Source organism: Panthera onca, chromosome E1 (assembly GCF_046562875.1).
Source record: "Panthera onca isolate mPanOnc1 chromosome E1, mPanOnc1 haplotype 2, whole genome shotgun sequence".
Classification (NCBI taxonomy): Eukaryota; Metazoa; Chordata; class Mammalia; order Carnivora; family Felidae; genus Panthera; species Panthera onca.
Genome location: NC_138352.1, coordinates 8,560,375 through 8,575,715, shown reverse-complemented (window position 1 = coordinate 8,575,715; position 15,341 = coordinate 8,560,375). Strand labels below are relative to the sequence as shown.

The following is a 15,341-nucleotide window of genomic DNA, read 5'->3' as shown; positions in this document are numbered from 1 at the left end:
TCTCTAGTCTTTTTTTCTGAGGTGCAGATTTTACATAGCTGTATGCAGACTTTTCAAAACCAAGGACTTTGTGTAAGGGAGCAGGAGTTAGATGTATCAAACGACTAAGAAAAAGCATACACTAGATCATTTTTACAACTCTGTCTTTCTCCTGCGTTGATTCTTTTCAGTACAGTATCGTATTGAGTTGTGAATGGAAGAAGGGTACTGCTAGTCATTTATTTGAAATGCAGTATTTAAATTGTCAAATATCAGAATTCTGAAATGGATTCTTACCATTGACTTCCCTTTTGAGAATCCTAGCTCTTAGGGATCTCTGACTAGCTTCTTCAAGACAAGTAAGACATCAGGTCATGTTCGCTACCTTAAAAAAAAAAGTAGGCACGCTTGTGCATGCTTGTGCACGTTTGCCCACACACATCTGGAGCTGCAGAAATGCTACTGTAACTTAGAAGAAGTATGTTGTAGTCTTTCAGGATGTGTGTTCTGCCTCCAGGGGATACCATTTTGTGTCCATGAGATGATAACCACGAAATTGTCCCAGATTTTTTGAGACTCGTGCCCAGAAGCCATTTTATTTGTTAATGACATCTGTCCCCTGTACCAGTGATTGATACTTTGCCTTGGAAGCTGAACACTTCCTCGTTTGATGATTGGACATTATCGGAATGAACGATAAAATTCGCAGGTAGAGAAGATGTGTAAAGGCACTCGGGTGTAGTGGAGAGGGTTTGCGGTCAGAGGCCTGCACTTGAATCCTGGACCCTGCCGCTTCTGGGAATGTGATGGGGATCTTGGCCCCACTCGGCCTCCCGTGGTGGTCGTGAGGATAGAACGAGGTCTCCTAGGTGACTGTGCTTTGTGAAGCTCTAAAGCCCGCGGTCTGTTTTGATGCTGGCGCTCCTCAAAGCAGATGGCAAGAATACTCTCAAATAGGGTGTTGGGAATGAAACCACGGTGAAGTTCCGAAGAAACAAAACAGCCTAACGGAGCTCCCGTTTCTTTTTCCTCCCAGTCTTCGAGCAGCGATAGCGGCGGCAGCAGCAGCAGCAGCATCAACAGCCCGGACAGGGCAAGCGGGCCGGAGAGCAGCTTGAACCACGTGGGCGCCGGGTCCGGCCCTAACACCCCTCAGCCTGTTCCTGAGCAGTCTGCACTGTGCCAAGGCCCTTACTTCCGCATCAACCAGACCCTGAAGGAGGCCCACTTCCACAGCCTACAGCACCGGGGACGGCCTCCGACATGATGTGCCGGCGGTTTCTTGCCTTCTGTGAAGGGACAGCGCTGTGCAGATTTGATATTTCAACTTACGATGTTTTAAAAAATTGCACAAAAATATGCCTGTTGGCTTTTCAGTCTATATTTGAAAGAGCAGGTTAACAGGCAGTTGTTTACTTGTGGTTTTGCTGCACTATTGCAATTTCAAAGGGGCTTCGAAGCAATTTTTTATAGGATTCTTTTGAGGGTGGGTATCACATCCATGTCGAGGTAACGGTATGAGGAAATCTCATCTGCGTGTTGAATCCATAGTTTGTCCAGTTCAGATTGGTTTCCAAATCTGTCAATTAGAAATTCTACTTCATGTAAAAAGGCCTTTTAACAATGCGGGATCTTCAATTTTTTAAATTCAATAAATCAGCAAAGAGTATCTAGTTTCCATGAAAAAAACCTAAGTTTTTTTTTCCAAAATTTAGAAAGCTTGATTCAGTCTTGCACTGAAATTAACTGCCATACTACCTCTTAGTATGTAGACATCCTGTTGAAAGTACGCTGTCCTTTCTAACAGGAGAACAATCAGATCCAAGTTAGACCGCGGAAGGGAAGCACCCTTGCTAATAACCATCTTCTCTCTTTGTTATATATTTGTATTTCCAGAGAGAATCTCTTTCAGACTTGTATACCCAGATAACTTCTGCTACCGTTACTCCTCCAAAGCCTACATCTCAGACTTAGTAGAAAACACTGCACAGATCTGACAGTCGAGAAGTACGTAACGAATGACCTTTGTCTTACTCACAGACTTGTTCTGCCAGCAGCTTCTGTGATCTCACTGGGAGTCCGCCTTGGGGGTCAAGAATTCAGGCGCTGCTGAACGCTGACCAAGCATAGGCTCTCTGAACTGCTGTCTGAAGTCACAAGTATCGTGAAACTGTCGGACAAGGATTCACTTTATGCTTAAAGCAAAACCCCCAACAGTAATTCGGGGGCCACATTCCACCGCTGAAACTGGAAAGACTGGTGTGGCTTAGAAATAAATGAGCAGAGGCACCGTTAGAAGAAGTGATGTAGTATTTATTTAGAGAGGGATGGCTATGTTCCCATGTTATTTAGTCATACTAGAGAGCCAACCTAGCTTGAATAACGAAGGCGTAGACGCGTCTTCTTCCTCACTGACCAGCTGTCTGAACAAGGAGCCAGGGTGCGTCGGGTCACCTGCTCGGGAGAGTGCCGGGGGGCCAACCTGCCACGCATGTAGAGGAAAGTGCCTTAGAGTCTACCCAGACCCTCCTGCCTGTTCACCCCCCGCCACTGCACTCGGAGTCCACACAGCACACACGAGCAGATCTGAGAAGCACGGAGAGCTCTAGGAAGGGGCCTTTGCTCTTTGTCAAGATTGGCAAAGGCCGTCGGGGACAAAAATGCGATTCTATTATGTGACACAACTAACGCTTCCAGGTGAGAACTTCCTGGGAAAAGGGTAAACATATGTACCTCCTTTCCCTGGTCGGTTCCTCTCCTACGGACAGGACTTACGGTCAGTTACTTGAAGAGACATTCCGAGTTCGGGGGGAAGTTCTGGCACAGGCCCATGCTCGTGGAGGGGATGGTCTGTGCAGGAACTCGTTCTCTTCACTACCATTTCCCACATTTAAAACCAGATGTTTGATGAGAATCTGGGTCTTAATGGGTTTGATGGCGGGGAAGATGGAAAGGATATGTTGCTAATATTTTGTCTCACAAGAAAGCAAACACAACTAAATGCTGAAAGAAGACAAGCTGTTTGGGCTCAAACGCGTGTACACAACACAACTCAGAAATACCCAGGAGGACTCTTGCGGGCTTAATGGATGGCAGTCAACTGAAACAAAACGTGCATTAACAAGAAAATGTCAAACTCAGAGCAAATTCCCTTTAATTTCCCACCCAACTGAAAGAAATGGAAGAGGAAACCACCACCAGAACAGAATGGTTTTTTCCCCCAAACAAGTACAGTCATCACGCTGGGTTAGCACTTAACTCTCTCACCCTACAAGAAATAATCTCCATCCTGTCCTGCCTCTTTTTTACAGCCTTGGCAGTCTGAGAGAACGTTCCTATTATGAGGCTACTTGACAGTGTAAATGGGCATCTTTTAAAACTTCTATCAGCTCGAGCTAGTGAAACCTTGTACTTCTCTATTGCGCCGCCATTAAAAGCAGCATTAGTGCATTTTGTCGTTCGGTTCTTTATCGGTTATTTAAGGGGGAGCTAATTGGGTGGTTTGGTGGGAGGTGGGGACAGGATCAACAGGGGTGAACTCCTCACTGTGCACTAACCTGGGTTTTTGTTTCGATGCTTCTGCTGGTTGATTTGGCCTTTCGGGTACTTGTCATGCTCAGCGGAAGAAGTCCGAACCTCCAAGACAAGGTGAAGGAATTTCAGGGGCATGAACAGGAAGCTTCGGGGCCCGGCTAAAACATCTTTAGAACCATTACCTGATCTGACTCGATGCCAGAGGCAGTATGTTATGGGGTTCTTGGGAGTTGAACGTGTTGCTCCTGGGCGTGAACTGATTCTCTGTACCAGTGACCAATCCAAACAGAACCTGACAGACGAGAAATGGAGCGCAGTAACACCCAAGTCTTTTACTGTCCAGTTGAAAAGAGAAAAACCCCTGGCTAGTAATCAAGCTCTACTTTGTTTCCGTCCAGCCTTTTGGGGAACGTTCTTTTGAGTGTGTTAATGCTTCAAGATTACCTTTTTCACTGCCCACGGGTCAGAACCTTAGAGTCACATGGCTCTTTTATTTCATTCTCTTCCGGAGGCCTTGACCTTGATAAAACCTTAATAATCCTTATCTGCGCCTCCAGGGGTCAGACCGTGGTTGCCTCAGCAGTGAGGTTTTATCTAATCCTCTTTTGGCCCTTACAACTAAACTGTGCAGTTTGGGTCCCGCCCCCCTCCCAGCACCACCTCCAGGGTATGAAGTGCAGAGGCAGGTTTGCGTGGTAACCTGAGCCCGCGTGCTTTCACACGGAGCACGTTTCCCACGTGACTTACAGAGGTTCGCTGCGCCAGCCGCGTGAGGTTGCTGTTGAGGTGTGGTGTGAAGACATCCAGGTCAAACGGGTCAATGAGTGTTTCCAGGGAGTCGGCCACTTTCTCAATTCTGAAAAAAGGATTCTGATTTCCTTTACCCCGTTTTCTAGCTCAGAAACCCCCCTTAGGGGCGATTCGATGCTAAAGAGACCCCGTATTTGGACGTAGTCGTAACTGCTGGCTCGGGACCACCTGTCACTGCCCGTGGTACTTAAGTGATCCCAAGAGCTTCCACCTGCTAAGTAAGATGTCTGAAGTCCATTCCTTCCTCACATTGTTAGGGTCAGCGCCACAGGCTCAAATTCTGCCCAAGAGCTGGTTGGCTGACTCAGAGGAGAGAGGAATGAGATTCCACCTACCACACTTGACCATGGCATTTACCCAGCAGGTGGCCATTCTTTATCTAGCTGGTAATATGAGCACTTCCTGTTTAAAACAAATACAACCAATGCACGACGAGAGGCTGCCTCTTGGGGGCTTTCTGGAACGGGCTGCGTGCACTTGGGAGAGCCGGTGGCGGGAGCCTACCTGGAGTCCTGCTTGCTGCGGCCACTCTTCACCTCCTCACCCCTGGCTGTCAGAATGATGCTGAGATAGCGCAGATCATAAAGCAGCTGCAGGGCCCGATTCTGGGTCATGGGGAACGCACCTTCTTTCTGTAAGTGAATATCCCACCCCCACCTGTTAAGGGAGACTTGTGATATGAGCCAAATAAACAGCTTCATGCTTTGGTTACATGCTTTGAGTTACAGCTTATTCCAGAAGCGGCCGCTTTTATATTCATGAGGGCAGTTCAGTCTCCCAACACCAACAAAAAGAACAGGTTATGTTCGAAAGGTTGTCTTAAACCAAACTAAAAACCTTAAAGGCCTTGGGGGCTGTAGACTGCCCTTTAAAAGGGGAAAAAGCTCCTTGTGTGAAGGAGAGGCATTCTGAGGCTGCTCAGGAGAGGCGACTTCCCTGAATTCTTCCCCAAATCAGGAGGTGGTCCTGTCTTTAAAAAAAAATTTTTTTAATCTTTATTTATTTTTGAGAGAGAGAGAGAGAGAGACAGAGTGCGAGCAGGGGAGGCTCAGAGAGAGAGGGAGACGCAGAAACTGAAGCAGGCTTCAGGCTCCAAGTTGTCAGCACAGAGCCCGATGTGGGGTGCAAACTCACGAACCCAGTGAGATCATGACCTGAGCTGAAGTCAGATGCTTAACTGACTGAGCCACCCAGGCGCCCCGGTGGTCCTGTCTTTAAAATGTCACTAATGAAACCGGGACATCAACCAAGGGCAGAGCGCTCCGGAGAAGGGGAGGGTGGGTGGAGGGCTGGGACACAGGAGCTCCCGGAAGCCGGTGCCTCTGCGTGCCACGTGCTGCGCTGGGCACGGTCCCCCTCCACCCCTCCCAAGCAGCTCTCTGAGTGACCGCACCTGACTCCGGAGAAACGGAGAAAGCGTCACAATTTGCCCAAAGCCGCAGCGTGTACTTGGCAGTGCTGGGGTCGGAAACCAGGCCTTTTTTCTTTCCCACCGAACTGCCTTTTAGTGAACACCTGCTTGATCCTTGAGAAGGGGTGTGATGAACTCGGCGCGGGAAGCCGCCACTGATTAGACAGCCTGCGCGGAGTGTAAACGCTTGGAATCCTTGATGGGAACTGCCCACGCCCCAGAAAAAGCTACGGTTTTTATTTCTGTTTTTAGCGGGGAAAAAATTCAAACACCAACCTTCACCTGTTTTTCTTCTGAAAGTTTCTCATACGCAGCCACCACCTGGACCATACAGCTTTTCAGCATCTCCTGCAGGGTCACTTTTGGCAAAGCGTGGCCTCCAACCCGGTTAATTTCCTGGCAGAGGCTAAACAGGAAGGACTGGACATACCAGGATGGCTAAAAGAACAAAGGAACGTCGAGTCACCAAGTTGCGCCAGTTGGTAAAAGTGGCTCCATTTATCCCTACTAGGCTCACGTGCCGGGACCTTGACCCTCCAGTCAGCCCCTCACAGCAGGCCCGGCAACAGATACAAGCGACAATCGCTGCCATCCCCACGGTGGCCGGGGGCTGGGCCCGGCAGGTGGCACTGTGCTTTACGCTGTTTTCACTTTAGGGTAAACAGCCGTCTAATGAGCAGAGCCTGGGACACACAAGGAAAGGATGTTAACTGACTGACTCCTCGGCCCTCGGTCCACTCTACCCCCATGATGGAAGTTATAAATACCACTTCCGGCTCTTCCTCAGAAGCTGTGTGCTGACTGATTTTCTCGTCTTTTCCCTCTCCGCAGAGTGGGCTGTTTGGCCCTGTCCAGGCCACAGGTGCTCCAATGGGGGCACCTGCTAACCTGTGTAGGGAGTCGGATTGTGGACATGATGCAGCTGCCAGACTCCGCTTCCTCCTGGATTTCTAGTTCATCCCAGCTGGTGGCTGTGGCCAGGATGGAGCCGGCATCGTCTAGAAGTAACGACTGGGTGAATCCGTGAGCCAAAACCTGGTAATAAAAGGCAAATGTCCAATAGGCCCCTTAGCTCCTCCACAGAGCGTTTCAAGCCACCAGGGTAATCTTGAGACCAGCTTCTGCTGCTTAGATCACGTGTGCCCTGCTGAGTGGAAACGTCACTCTTGGGCTGATTCCGTGCGGCAGTAATGGGAGTTTTGTTGTAACTACCCTACAGATGTCAGCGGCCACCCCTTAAGATGCCAGTGGAGACCCCAGAGAACATGATACTCAGGTTGAAGAGCGGGAAATGCAGACCCTTGCCCCGAGAGGTCTTTCTTTTATTCTTATCAGGGGGCAGGAGAAAAAACCGGTGTTTCTGTCTCTAAAACCTAGGCTAAAAATGTGAACGGAGAAATGTGTACGCGAGGGCCATCTCACTATCGCAGAGAAGTAAAAGTAACTGCGTGAAATAAGAATCATTATTCCCTTACCGCGGAAAGCCCTCGCTGAGGCTGGCCAGCCTGGAACGTGACAGGAGGGAGGCAAACGGGGGGTCGCCGCTGAGCACGGGAGGAACCCGCCGACGGGTCGGTCACTCACCTTCACAACCGCCGAGCTCCACACGCGGTAACCCATCACGCTCTGCTGCAGGAGCAGCTCCTTGACTTCCTGCCACTTGGCCTGCGAAGGAAGTACTTCCCGAGTGGTCCCCTTTCCCTGCTTTTTCAGAGCCTTAGGGTCCCTTGCTGGTTTCTCAGAGTTCCTGGACTTTCCTAAGACGCACTGCTTCAGATGGGGACACAGCTCTCCCAGCGACTGGCAGAGTCTGGCCATGAAAAGGACCGCGTGCAGCTGGACGCTGTCGAGGGCATCCCGCTGCCCCTTCACCACCTGCTCCGTGCCGTGCAGCTCTGCCCGGATGCAGGCCGTGATGCGCTCGATGCACGCCACGGACTGCGCCTGCAGCAGCTCCAGCACGGTGCCCGCATCCGCGTACCTGTCGAAGGCACAGCTCTTGGCTTGCACGGGGGAGACGTCCTTGGGCGGTGACGAGTCCGCAGAGGGAAGGTAGGCCAGGAGGTCGTCCAGCTGAACCTGCAGCTTAGCGTCCAGGGCAGAGCAGAAGTCCTGGACGCAGGGGCTGACCGCCTGCGCCTTCATGGAGAGCCCGCCGCCGGCACGCGGCCCCCGGTGCGCCACGCTGACCCAGGCGGCATCGGGAGGCAGGTCCTGGGGACTCTCGGACCAGAGGAAGAGAGACATGTTGTGCTCCAAGTGGATGTGCTTACTCGCAGCGCAGCTGCTGGTGCTGCTCTCGAGCTCCTGCAGGGCGGAAATGAGGAGCTCCTTGCAGCCGGTAGAGATGGAGTCGAAGCCTTCTCTTGTCAGGGTCTGAAAGAGAGCGAGAGGAGCGAGCGTTCCAGTCGTGACCCGTCAGGACATCTCAAAGCCACGGCACCAGCTGGCACGCCGTCCTCGCGCTCCGCACGTCCTCCGGCTCGCTCAGAGAGCTCACGTGGTGTCGGCCGAGAACGGGGTCGTTGCTGACGGCCCCGGACACGTTCCCGACCCCCCGACAGAGGCCGCGTCTCTTTCTGTACCACAGTCTAGATCTCTGCTCGTTTCTATGGTTCGTTACCCAGAAGAGCCACCCCTGAGTCAGTCGGCAGGCAGAGGACAGACTCAGGGAGTGACAGAAGGGACGGTCAAAAGATCACACGAGGACGGGCCGGAAGACAACCGGACCGAGTGATCTCACCTGTAACCGGTCAAGGAACAGCTGCCGCATCAAATCCTCCCAGAACAGGAGTGGCTTCTCCAGAAGCCGCTGACATATCACGTCCCAGCTGTGGTTGGTGGACTCGCTGGTAAGTAATTCCCACATGGCATCCCGGATCCCTGCGAGCCCTCTTATGCTCTTCACGTAAAGAAGCAGGTTGGTGATCCCGTTTTTAATGTCTTCATTGCACCTGCAACAAAGTCGTTTTTCTTGGGCTCTATTAGATTCGTGGTTTTCACACCTTTCTTAAGAAAAAGAGCAGGACTCCAATGGAAAACCTCTTACTCGGGTCCCAATATATAAACGTATATGTATCTCAGAGCATTTATCAATATGCACTAAAGACAGCGTTTCTGGCTAGACTGGGGGATGGGGCCCACCCTTGCCTCCCCGAGGTATCTACCTGGAAGGACGTCTACGGGCCACTAGAATGGCTTCAAAAACCGCCGCACTAAATAAAAGCTTAGGAGTGGCAGAACTCTTGCAATCCTGTAGGTAATATTTTGGAAGGTGAATTCCTTCTTGGTTCTCCTACAGCGGGGGCTGCCCACCCCCCCGAACCCCCCCGAGGGCAGTGACAGGTGGCAGAGTGAGTGACTGGCATGACCCAGAGGGCGGCATGCAGAGCATCACCTAGAAGGGCCGGCTTTCCCCTCATTCCTCAGTGGCCTCACCGGCCCCTCTTGTGGCTACGTGAGTGGGTCCTGCCAGCCTCGGGAAAGTCCTGGCTGCTTACATGGGGATCCATTTCCGCAGCGTGTCTTTCAGGTACTCCTGACTGATGGGCTGTGCCAAGGTTCGGAGAGCCGGCTGGAACTGGACGACGGATGCCGGCAGGTGTCTGGACCAGCTGCACAGTTTCACCTCCTCTTGCAGAACACCGGCGCCCTTCCCTAAGAGAAGGCCAAGTGACAGGTAATCGGGGCCATCCTTTGGAAGGCATATTACAACCTGGACCCAGAAGGAACTTCCAAAAAGCATCTCGCCTTCCTCTGGCCAGGTCAGGCCGCACCCCTGAAACAGGGGGGAAAGGGAAGTACAGAATAGACGTTCCTCAGGGAGCTGGCAGCTTCCCGCCAATATGGGCACCATATTGGTTGAGAAGGTGAAAGGCAGGGAGGAAAGGTGCGGGGTGGGGCAGGGGGAAGGAGCAGTACTGGAGTGCCCTCCGCGTCCTAGAGGCAGAACTTACGTTGTCACAAAATAAAAGGCGATCATTTCCCTTTCCTCACCATCCTCCGACCAACCTGGAAGAGCTAAGAACTGAAGACCACTCATCCTGATGAGTGGCTTGTAGCTCCTTAGAGGTGACCTTTCAAGAAGGACACCAGCATCCGCGGGGCAACTCTGGGAGGCAAACACCCTCCGGAGCTGGAAACACAGGGGTCCTTCTGAGGTCCCTTGTACTTGTTCTCCAAAGCCTTGACAAATTAGCCCATAGGCACCTTTCATGGGAGGGAAAAGGATGAGATGGAAGCACCTAGAGGGAAGCCAAGGCATAAGGAAGTGGCGCCCTAGCTGGAAGAGACTACGTAATACACGTTTCTCTGAAAATGACCAGATGGCTGTCCCCACTTTCTACTTGCTTCCCTCCTACCTTTGGCCGTGTCTCCTCTGCCTGACCTCTGAGTTCTGGAGTCCCCTGAGGCACAGTCCTCTGTCATCCTCTTCCTGTGATGATGTCACCTATCCCCAAGGCCTCAGCCACAGGCACAGATGTGTGTCTCCGGCCAGACCTTTTCCTGCTCTGTTCTGGACCTGTAGCCATCTGCCCAGTGCACACTCCCATTCCAAGGGCTCAACGGTCTCCAAAGCAGTATTTTCAAGAGTGAGCTCATCATCAGCCCTTTCAGACCAGCTCCTTTTCTAATAGACTCGGACACCTCCTTCCCACACCCTCCACAGCCAATCTACCAAATCCCCTGCTAAACAGACGTCCAAGTTGTCCAACTAGCCCCCATCGTCTGCCACTTAGGTCATGATGACAGCCTCCCAAGTGAGCTCTCCACATCCACTCCAGACCCCATGAAGAGCCACTGCCACATAAAAGCCAAATGAGTTTAATTCCAATTAGGATAAATGCGATCAAATAAAAGCACAGGACGTATGGGGACATATAACAGAAGGATGTACAAGCCTGGAAGGTCTTAGAAGGCTCTCCACTGTTCTCTGGATAAGGTCCAAACTCCCTAGCCTGGTCCACGCAGCTCTGCATCACCTGGTCACATCTGACAGACTGGCCACATCTCTTCCCATGCTGCTCTTGACCCTACCCCAAACCCTTAGCCTCACCTGCTTGCTTTTAGTCCCTCAAATATCCTAACATCTTCCTTGCCTCAGGACCTTTGCACATCCCATCCCCTTTGCCTGGAACTCTCTTCCTTGCCTCCCTCATTTGACTAACTCTTACTGAACTTTCAGATTTTAGTTTAAATACCATTCTCCAAGGAGAGCATCGTTGGTGAAGTCCCTCCCAAGTCAACTTGCGCTTGGCCTTTATGACAGTGGCCAATGTGGATATCCAACAGATGTGTGTGTATTTGTGAGTTCGGTATCTGCCTCTACCGCTAGACTGTGACCTCCACGAAGGTGGGGTCCGCATTGGTCCCACGCGCTGCCGTATCCCGAGCTCGGCACCGCAGCAGGCAGATGGCAGATGCTCAGTAGACAACAGGTGAATGACCAGAAAATGAGAAAGGCTGGCCAAGAGCTCACCGGTCGGATGCTGGCCCGTGATGGTCTCTAGAGTTGAGAAGAGCAAGCCGCATGGCAGGGACGGATCTGGCAGCTGGCCTTCTGGTAAAGTGTAGAAAAGAGCATGAGCCTGGTTCAGAGTGGTGGCCAGCAGCTCCACTAACGAGCAGACCTGAGTCTTGATGCCAGTACCTACAAGAAGAAACCACCCTCCTGTAAACAAGTTCCTGTGGTCAAATGGGAAACAGGGAACACCCCAGATGCTTCGGTCTCCCTGAGCTCATGCGTCTCCACTCCGTTGTTTAAGGACCACGTTTTGGAAAGAAGCCAAACCTACTGTGGTGCGGCTGGTTGAGCAGTTTCTGAATAGCTGCCTTTCTGGCCAACAGGAAGTCTGCTAGGGCCTGGCGAGGAGAACTCTCTTCTAAGAGCATTATCGAGCACAGGGCCTCGGCTACAGCCTGGTCAGACACGGCTTGGCATTTGAGCAGCAGCTTGCTTTCGTGCAGAATAGTTGACCTAGAAAGACGATGACAGAGGTCAATGGGGAATTTTTTCCATCTTGGGAAGAAGAACCTTGGTACATCAGGAGAGAAGACCTATTCCACGACCCGGTAGCGGTGGCGCGTGGCCGTGCCCGGAGCCGGTGCCACGCCGGGTCCACTTACCGGAAGTGGCTGGCCGCTGCGACCTGCCGGATGAGTATCGGGAATCGCAAGAGGACGGGGCTGTATCGGGAGCCAGAAGAATCCAGCTGGAGCAGGCTGTGGAGGTGGCAGCAGAGCAGGTACAGCTGTGTGGCATGGAGGTACTGAGAGGCCTCCATGGAGCTCCAGATCTTCTCAGGAATTTCCAAGAGTAGCTTGATCTGGGCAGCCATGCTGTAGAACTTCTCCTGGGATGGCTGCTGGGGCTGCAGGGAAAGGCACGGAAACCACGTCAGAAGAACAAACAGATGCAGGGTCAGCGTTTGGCAGGCTTGGGGGGAAGCGCGGGGGTATCGTAGGGCACAAGCTTTTGTTAAGGCTGATGCCGCTCGGCGAGGCATCAGAGTTTGGGGCAGAGAATCAGCAGAGACAGGAGTCCTGTCCAGCCACACTGGCTTTTCCTCCCGGTTGGGGGCACCTTTGCGCGGTCTCTTGGAGAGGTGGACTTGATCTGGTCCTCCTCTCGCAGTCTAGTGATCAGAGAGCCTCGAGAGGTCTCCACGGCACGGAGCCCTGCGGACCACCATTCGAGTGGGCTTTCTTCTTCCCTTTGCTGATGTTCCGCCTTCCCCCATTTGCTCCTGCTTCTCTGAGTGCTCAATAGATTTCTCTGCCAGCTGTTCTTTTTTTTTTTTTTTTTATTTTTTTTTTTTAATGTTTATTATTTTTGAGAGAGGGAAAGACAGAGACCAAGCAGGGAAGGGGCAGAGAGAGAGGGAGGCACAGAATCGGAAGCAGACTCCAGGCTCTGAGCTGTCAGCACAGAGCTCGATGAGGGGCTCGAACTCACAGACCACGAGATCATGACCTGAGCCGCAGTCGGCCGCCCAACCGACTGAGCCACCCAGGCGCCCCTCTGCCGGCTGTTCTTTACCGCCCCTCCGCGTGGCACAGTCCTCACGCCTCTGCCCACCTCAGTCCACGACCCTACTCCAGGACTCTCTGCCCTGAAGCATCACCTCTAAGCAGACCACCACTACTGCGTCTTTTTCAGCCCTCACCACTCTCCTGCGTCCCAAGGACGCCTCTTCTGCTGCCTGCCTGCTAAGTGTCACTGCCATTCCGTAATCAGTGTGTCCAAGACGAAATTCACTGCCCTCCCCAAAATCTCAGTCATCTGACCTCCAACCATATCTCAGCATACCACCACTCTGCTCCCACGTTCCCAGGAGATTCATGTCCTTCCGGTGGTTCTGCTGAGGTCTCCACTACTAGGTTCCAGGATTCTAATGCAGGTCCTTATCGTCTCCCACTCATTAATCCAAAAACATTTCGCTCGTGCTGCGTTCATTCTCTACCGCCTCCGATCTATCCTTTACCTTTGCCTTCAGATTAATCTCCTTCAAAGGGAGAGCCTTCTAAAAGGCTCCTCGCTGTTTAGTAACTTGGCCTGGTTGTCAAAGATTTCCTGTCCTTCCAAGTACCTTCTTCCAGGGACCCTTCAATCCGTTGGTTCTACTGTGGCGGGGAGGGGAGTGATTTCATCCTCTCAGGAAATATCTGGAAACATTTTCGACTTTCAGAAAGGAGAAGAGGGGTACTACTGGTGTCCAGTGGGTCAAGGCCAGGGATGCTTATAAATATCCCACAATGCACAGGACAGTCTCTAAAACAAAGAATGATCCAGCCCCAAATGTCAGCAGCACCAAGGTTGAGAACCCCTGCTTTAATCAAATTGATTACCGATTTTTAATTGTCTTTTCATACTCCAGATCCATATTCCAAATCTCATCCATCACAACGGCCCCTCCTTACTGAGAAAGACTCAACCCTGAAGTGACTTCCTTCGGAAATATTATGGTAAATGTTAGTAATTATTTTGGAATCAATCACACATTATCCTAAAATGTTTTCTATTGCTACTCTGAAGTATTTACATTTTTCTCATCAACTTTCCATGGACTTAATTCCTTGACTAGATTGGAAGCTCCATCAGAGCAGGAATGGCGGGGTGGGGGCAGGATTCTGTTTCTTTGTGCCTTCAACACAGAGGGCACGCAAATATTTGTGAGTCTGAGAATAAATCAGAAATAATAACTATAAAAAATAAATATATTTCTAAGGTCAGGCACGGTACAAGTTACCTTTTAATAAACCTGAAGCATAACTCCGTTATAGGAAAGGCTGGCCACTAAAAGGAAGCATATATAAATGAACAGAGGAGAGGGATGAGGTTTCTCCTTTCAAAAATTAGCAAAATATTTCTAATCTTCTATGGTTCCGTTGTGTGAGCCCTGGCTACTGACTTGGATTTTTCAAACAGGGTGTATTAAGAAGTTCCAAACTGGAGCTAAATTGTAGTTTTGCAACTTGTTCTAACATGTCGCTCTAAGGTTCCTTCTCCCCACGTCGTTAAGAACAAATTCCATGTTTACTCTTCTGACCCTCCCTACCCCTTCACTTGGTCATCCTTAAGTCAACATTCTTTAGGAACACAAAATGCTGCTCCGATATGAGGATGAATTTAGGGCTGAATCCTTCCACATCAGGCCTAATCATTAGCATTTTGGGGGGAAAACACTTAGGGTAACTTGATTAGAATAACCTTAGCTCCCTAAAATGAAAATGTGCCACTACTGAAAGATGAGAGCTTGATGGCTGGTACTGTCGTGCAACTCCAGCAAAGGGTAGAACAGGTGTTTGGGATCATGGAACTTACTCTTGGGAATGCGGTGGGCTCAAGACCGGGATGAGGAACGACATAAGGGGAAGGGACCAACGTAAGGGAGAGATGTGTTCTAAGAATAACGTCAGGAAACATTATACAGGGATGAGATGAACTGTCGAGCGAGAGACCCTGGCGTTTCATCTAAAGCTGGAAGGGAGAGCCCAGCGAACCCACGAGGGAGGTGAGAGAATCTGGGCCCGGAAGTCAGGGAAGGTTCCTGAGCGGAATGACGGATCAGCAACCAGCGAAGGCAGGACGGCCGTGTTCCCCCCCCCACCAAGAAGGGAGTCCAGAAATGCGGCTGCAGGCTCTTCCCTCGGCAGGTGAGGCTCGCGCGGGGGGGCGGGGACTGGCCCGTGGCCGCCCGAGGGCTGGGGGCGGGTCCGCGGGGGGCGGGACCGAGGGTGCGGGGCTGACCTGCGGGTCCCGCGGCGGCGGGGGGGCGGCCGAGCCGGCTTCGCGGAGACGGGCGCAGTACTGGTCGGTGGCCTTCACGGCGTCCACCAGTCCCTCGGCGCAGCGGCGCATCTGGCCGATGGTGTCGGCCGCCTCGATCAGGTCGCGGTACCGCTCTCCCACCATTTGCCGCAGCTCCTCTTTCTTGTGCTCGATCTCGGCCCGAACCTGGCGCTCCAGCCCGCGGATCTCCTCCGCTCCATGTGTCTCGAAGAGCGCCGCGGGGTCGCGTAGGTCCAGCCGCTTCAGCGCGGGAGAAGTGGCCGCGGCCGCCATGGTAGACGGGTCAGTCGGCCGACGGGTCACTTCCGTCCGGAG

At 51.9% G+C, this 15,341-nt stretch overlaps 3 protein-coding genes across 15 annotated transcripts in view; 2 read left to right on the top strand and 1 right to left on the bottom strand.

Moving 5' to 3' along the window:
- VCF1 (VCP nuclear cofactor family member 1) overlaps positions 1–3,429 on the top strand; it is a 16,989-nt gene extending 13,560 nt beyond the window's left edge. For all 8 annotated transcript variants that reach the window (XM_060645545.3, XM_060645543.3, XM_081791105.1 and 5 more), the window contains one exon: positions 1,016–3,429. In XM_060645545.3, coding sequence (XP_060501528.2) covers positions 1,016–1,246 — 231 coding nt within the window. In that variant the 3' untranslated portion in view covers positions 1,247–3,429. The remainder of the gene's footprint in view (positions 1–1,015) is intronic.
- Positions 2,272–15,341, bottom strand: COG1 (component of oligomeric golgi complex 1). 2 transcript variants are annotated; one of them, XM_060645530.3, is made up of 14 exons: positions 14,985–15,341; positions 11,861–12,105; positions 11,530–11,711; positions 11,214–11,384; positions 9,235–9,391; positions 8,478–8,688; positions 7,319–8,110; positions 6,623–6,769; positions 6,017–6,172; positions 4,828–4,955; positions 4,261–4,369; positions 3,696–3,805; positions 3,537–3,615; positions 2,272–2,461 (listed from the first exon to the last, which is right to left on the bottom strand). In XM_060645530.3, the coding sequence occupies exons 1-14, from the start codon at positions 15,297–15,299 to the stop codon at positions 2,324–2,326; spliced, it is 2,940 nt and encodes a 979-aa protein (XP_060501513.3). In that variant the 5' UTR covers positions 15,300–15,341; the 3' UTR covers positions 2,272–2,323. The 2 variants fall into 2 exon arrangements, with proteins under 2 accessions (XP_060501513.3, XP_060501512.3); XM_060645529.3 differs by having other exon boundaries at positions 6,011–6,172; positions 14,985–15,340.
- The window catches only part of SLC39A11 (solute carrier family 39 member 11), a 424,573-nt gene continuing 422,843 nt past the window's right edge, over positions 13,612–15,341 (top strand). For 3 of the 5 annotated variants that reach the window (XM_060645541.3, XM_060645535.3, XM_060645534.3), the window contains exons 1-2: positions 13,612–13,699; positions 14,668–14,890. In XM_060645541.3, the coding sequence (XP_060501524.1) occupies positions 14,794–14,890 (97 nt within the window). In that variant the 5' untranslated portion in view covers positions 13,612–13,699; positions 14,668–14,793. Of the gene's footprint in view, positions 13,700–14,667; positions 14,891–15,341 lie in introns of those variants that run through there. The other 2 variants (XM_078438227.2, XM_078438226.2) reach the window with 1 other exon arrangement.

Bases quoted from the DNA above. Each gene is read 5' to 3' on its own strand.
- COG1 (XM_060645529.3), bottom strand. From the start codon at position 15,299: ATGGCGGCCGCGGCCACTTCTCCCGCGCTGAAGCGGCTGGACCTACGC. The intron at 6,770-7,318 runs GTGAGTGACCGA...TTTTATTACCAG, and splicing joins GGAGCTCGGCGGTTGTGAAG to GTTTTGGCTCACGGATTCAC. The intron at 4,370-4,827 runs GTAGGCTCCCGC...TCCTTTTTTCAG, and splicing joins CGCAGCAAGCAGGACTCCAG to AATTGAGAAAGTGGCCGACT.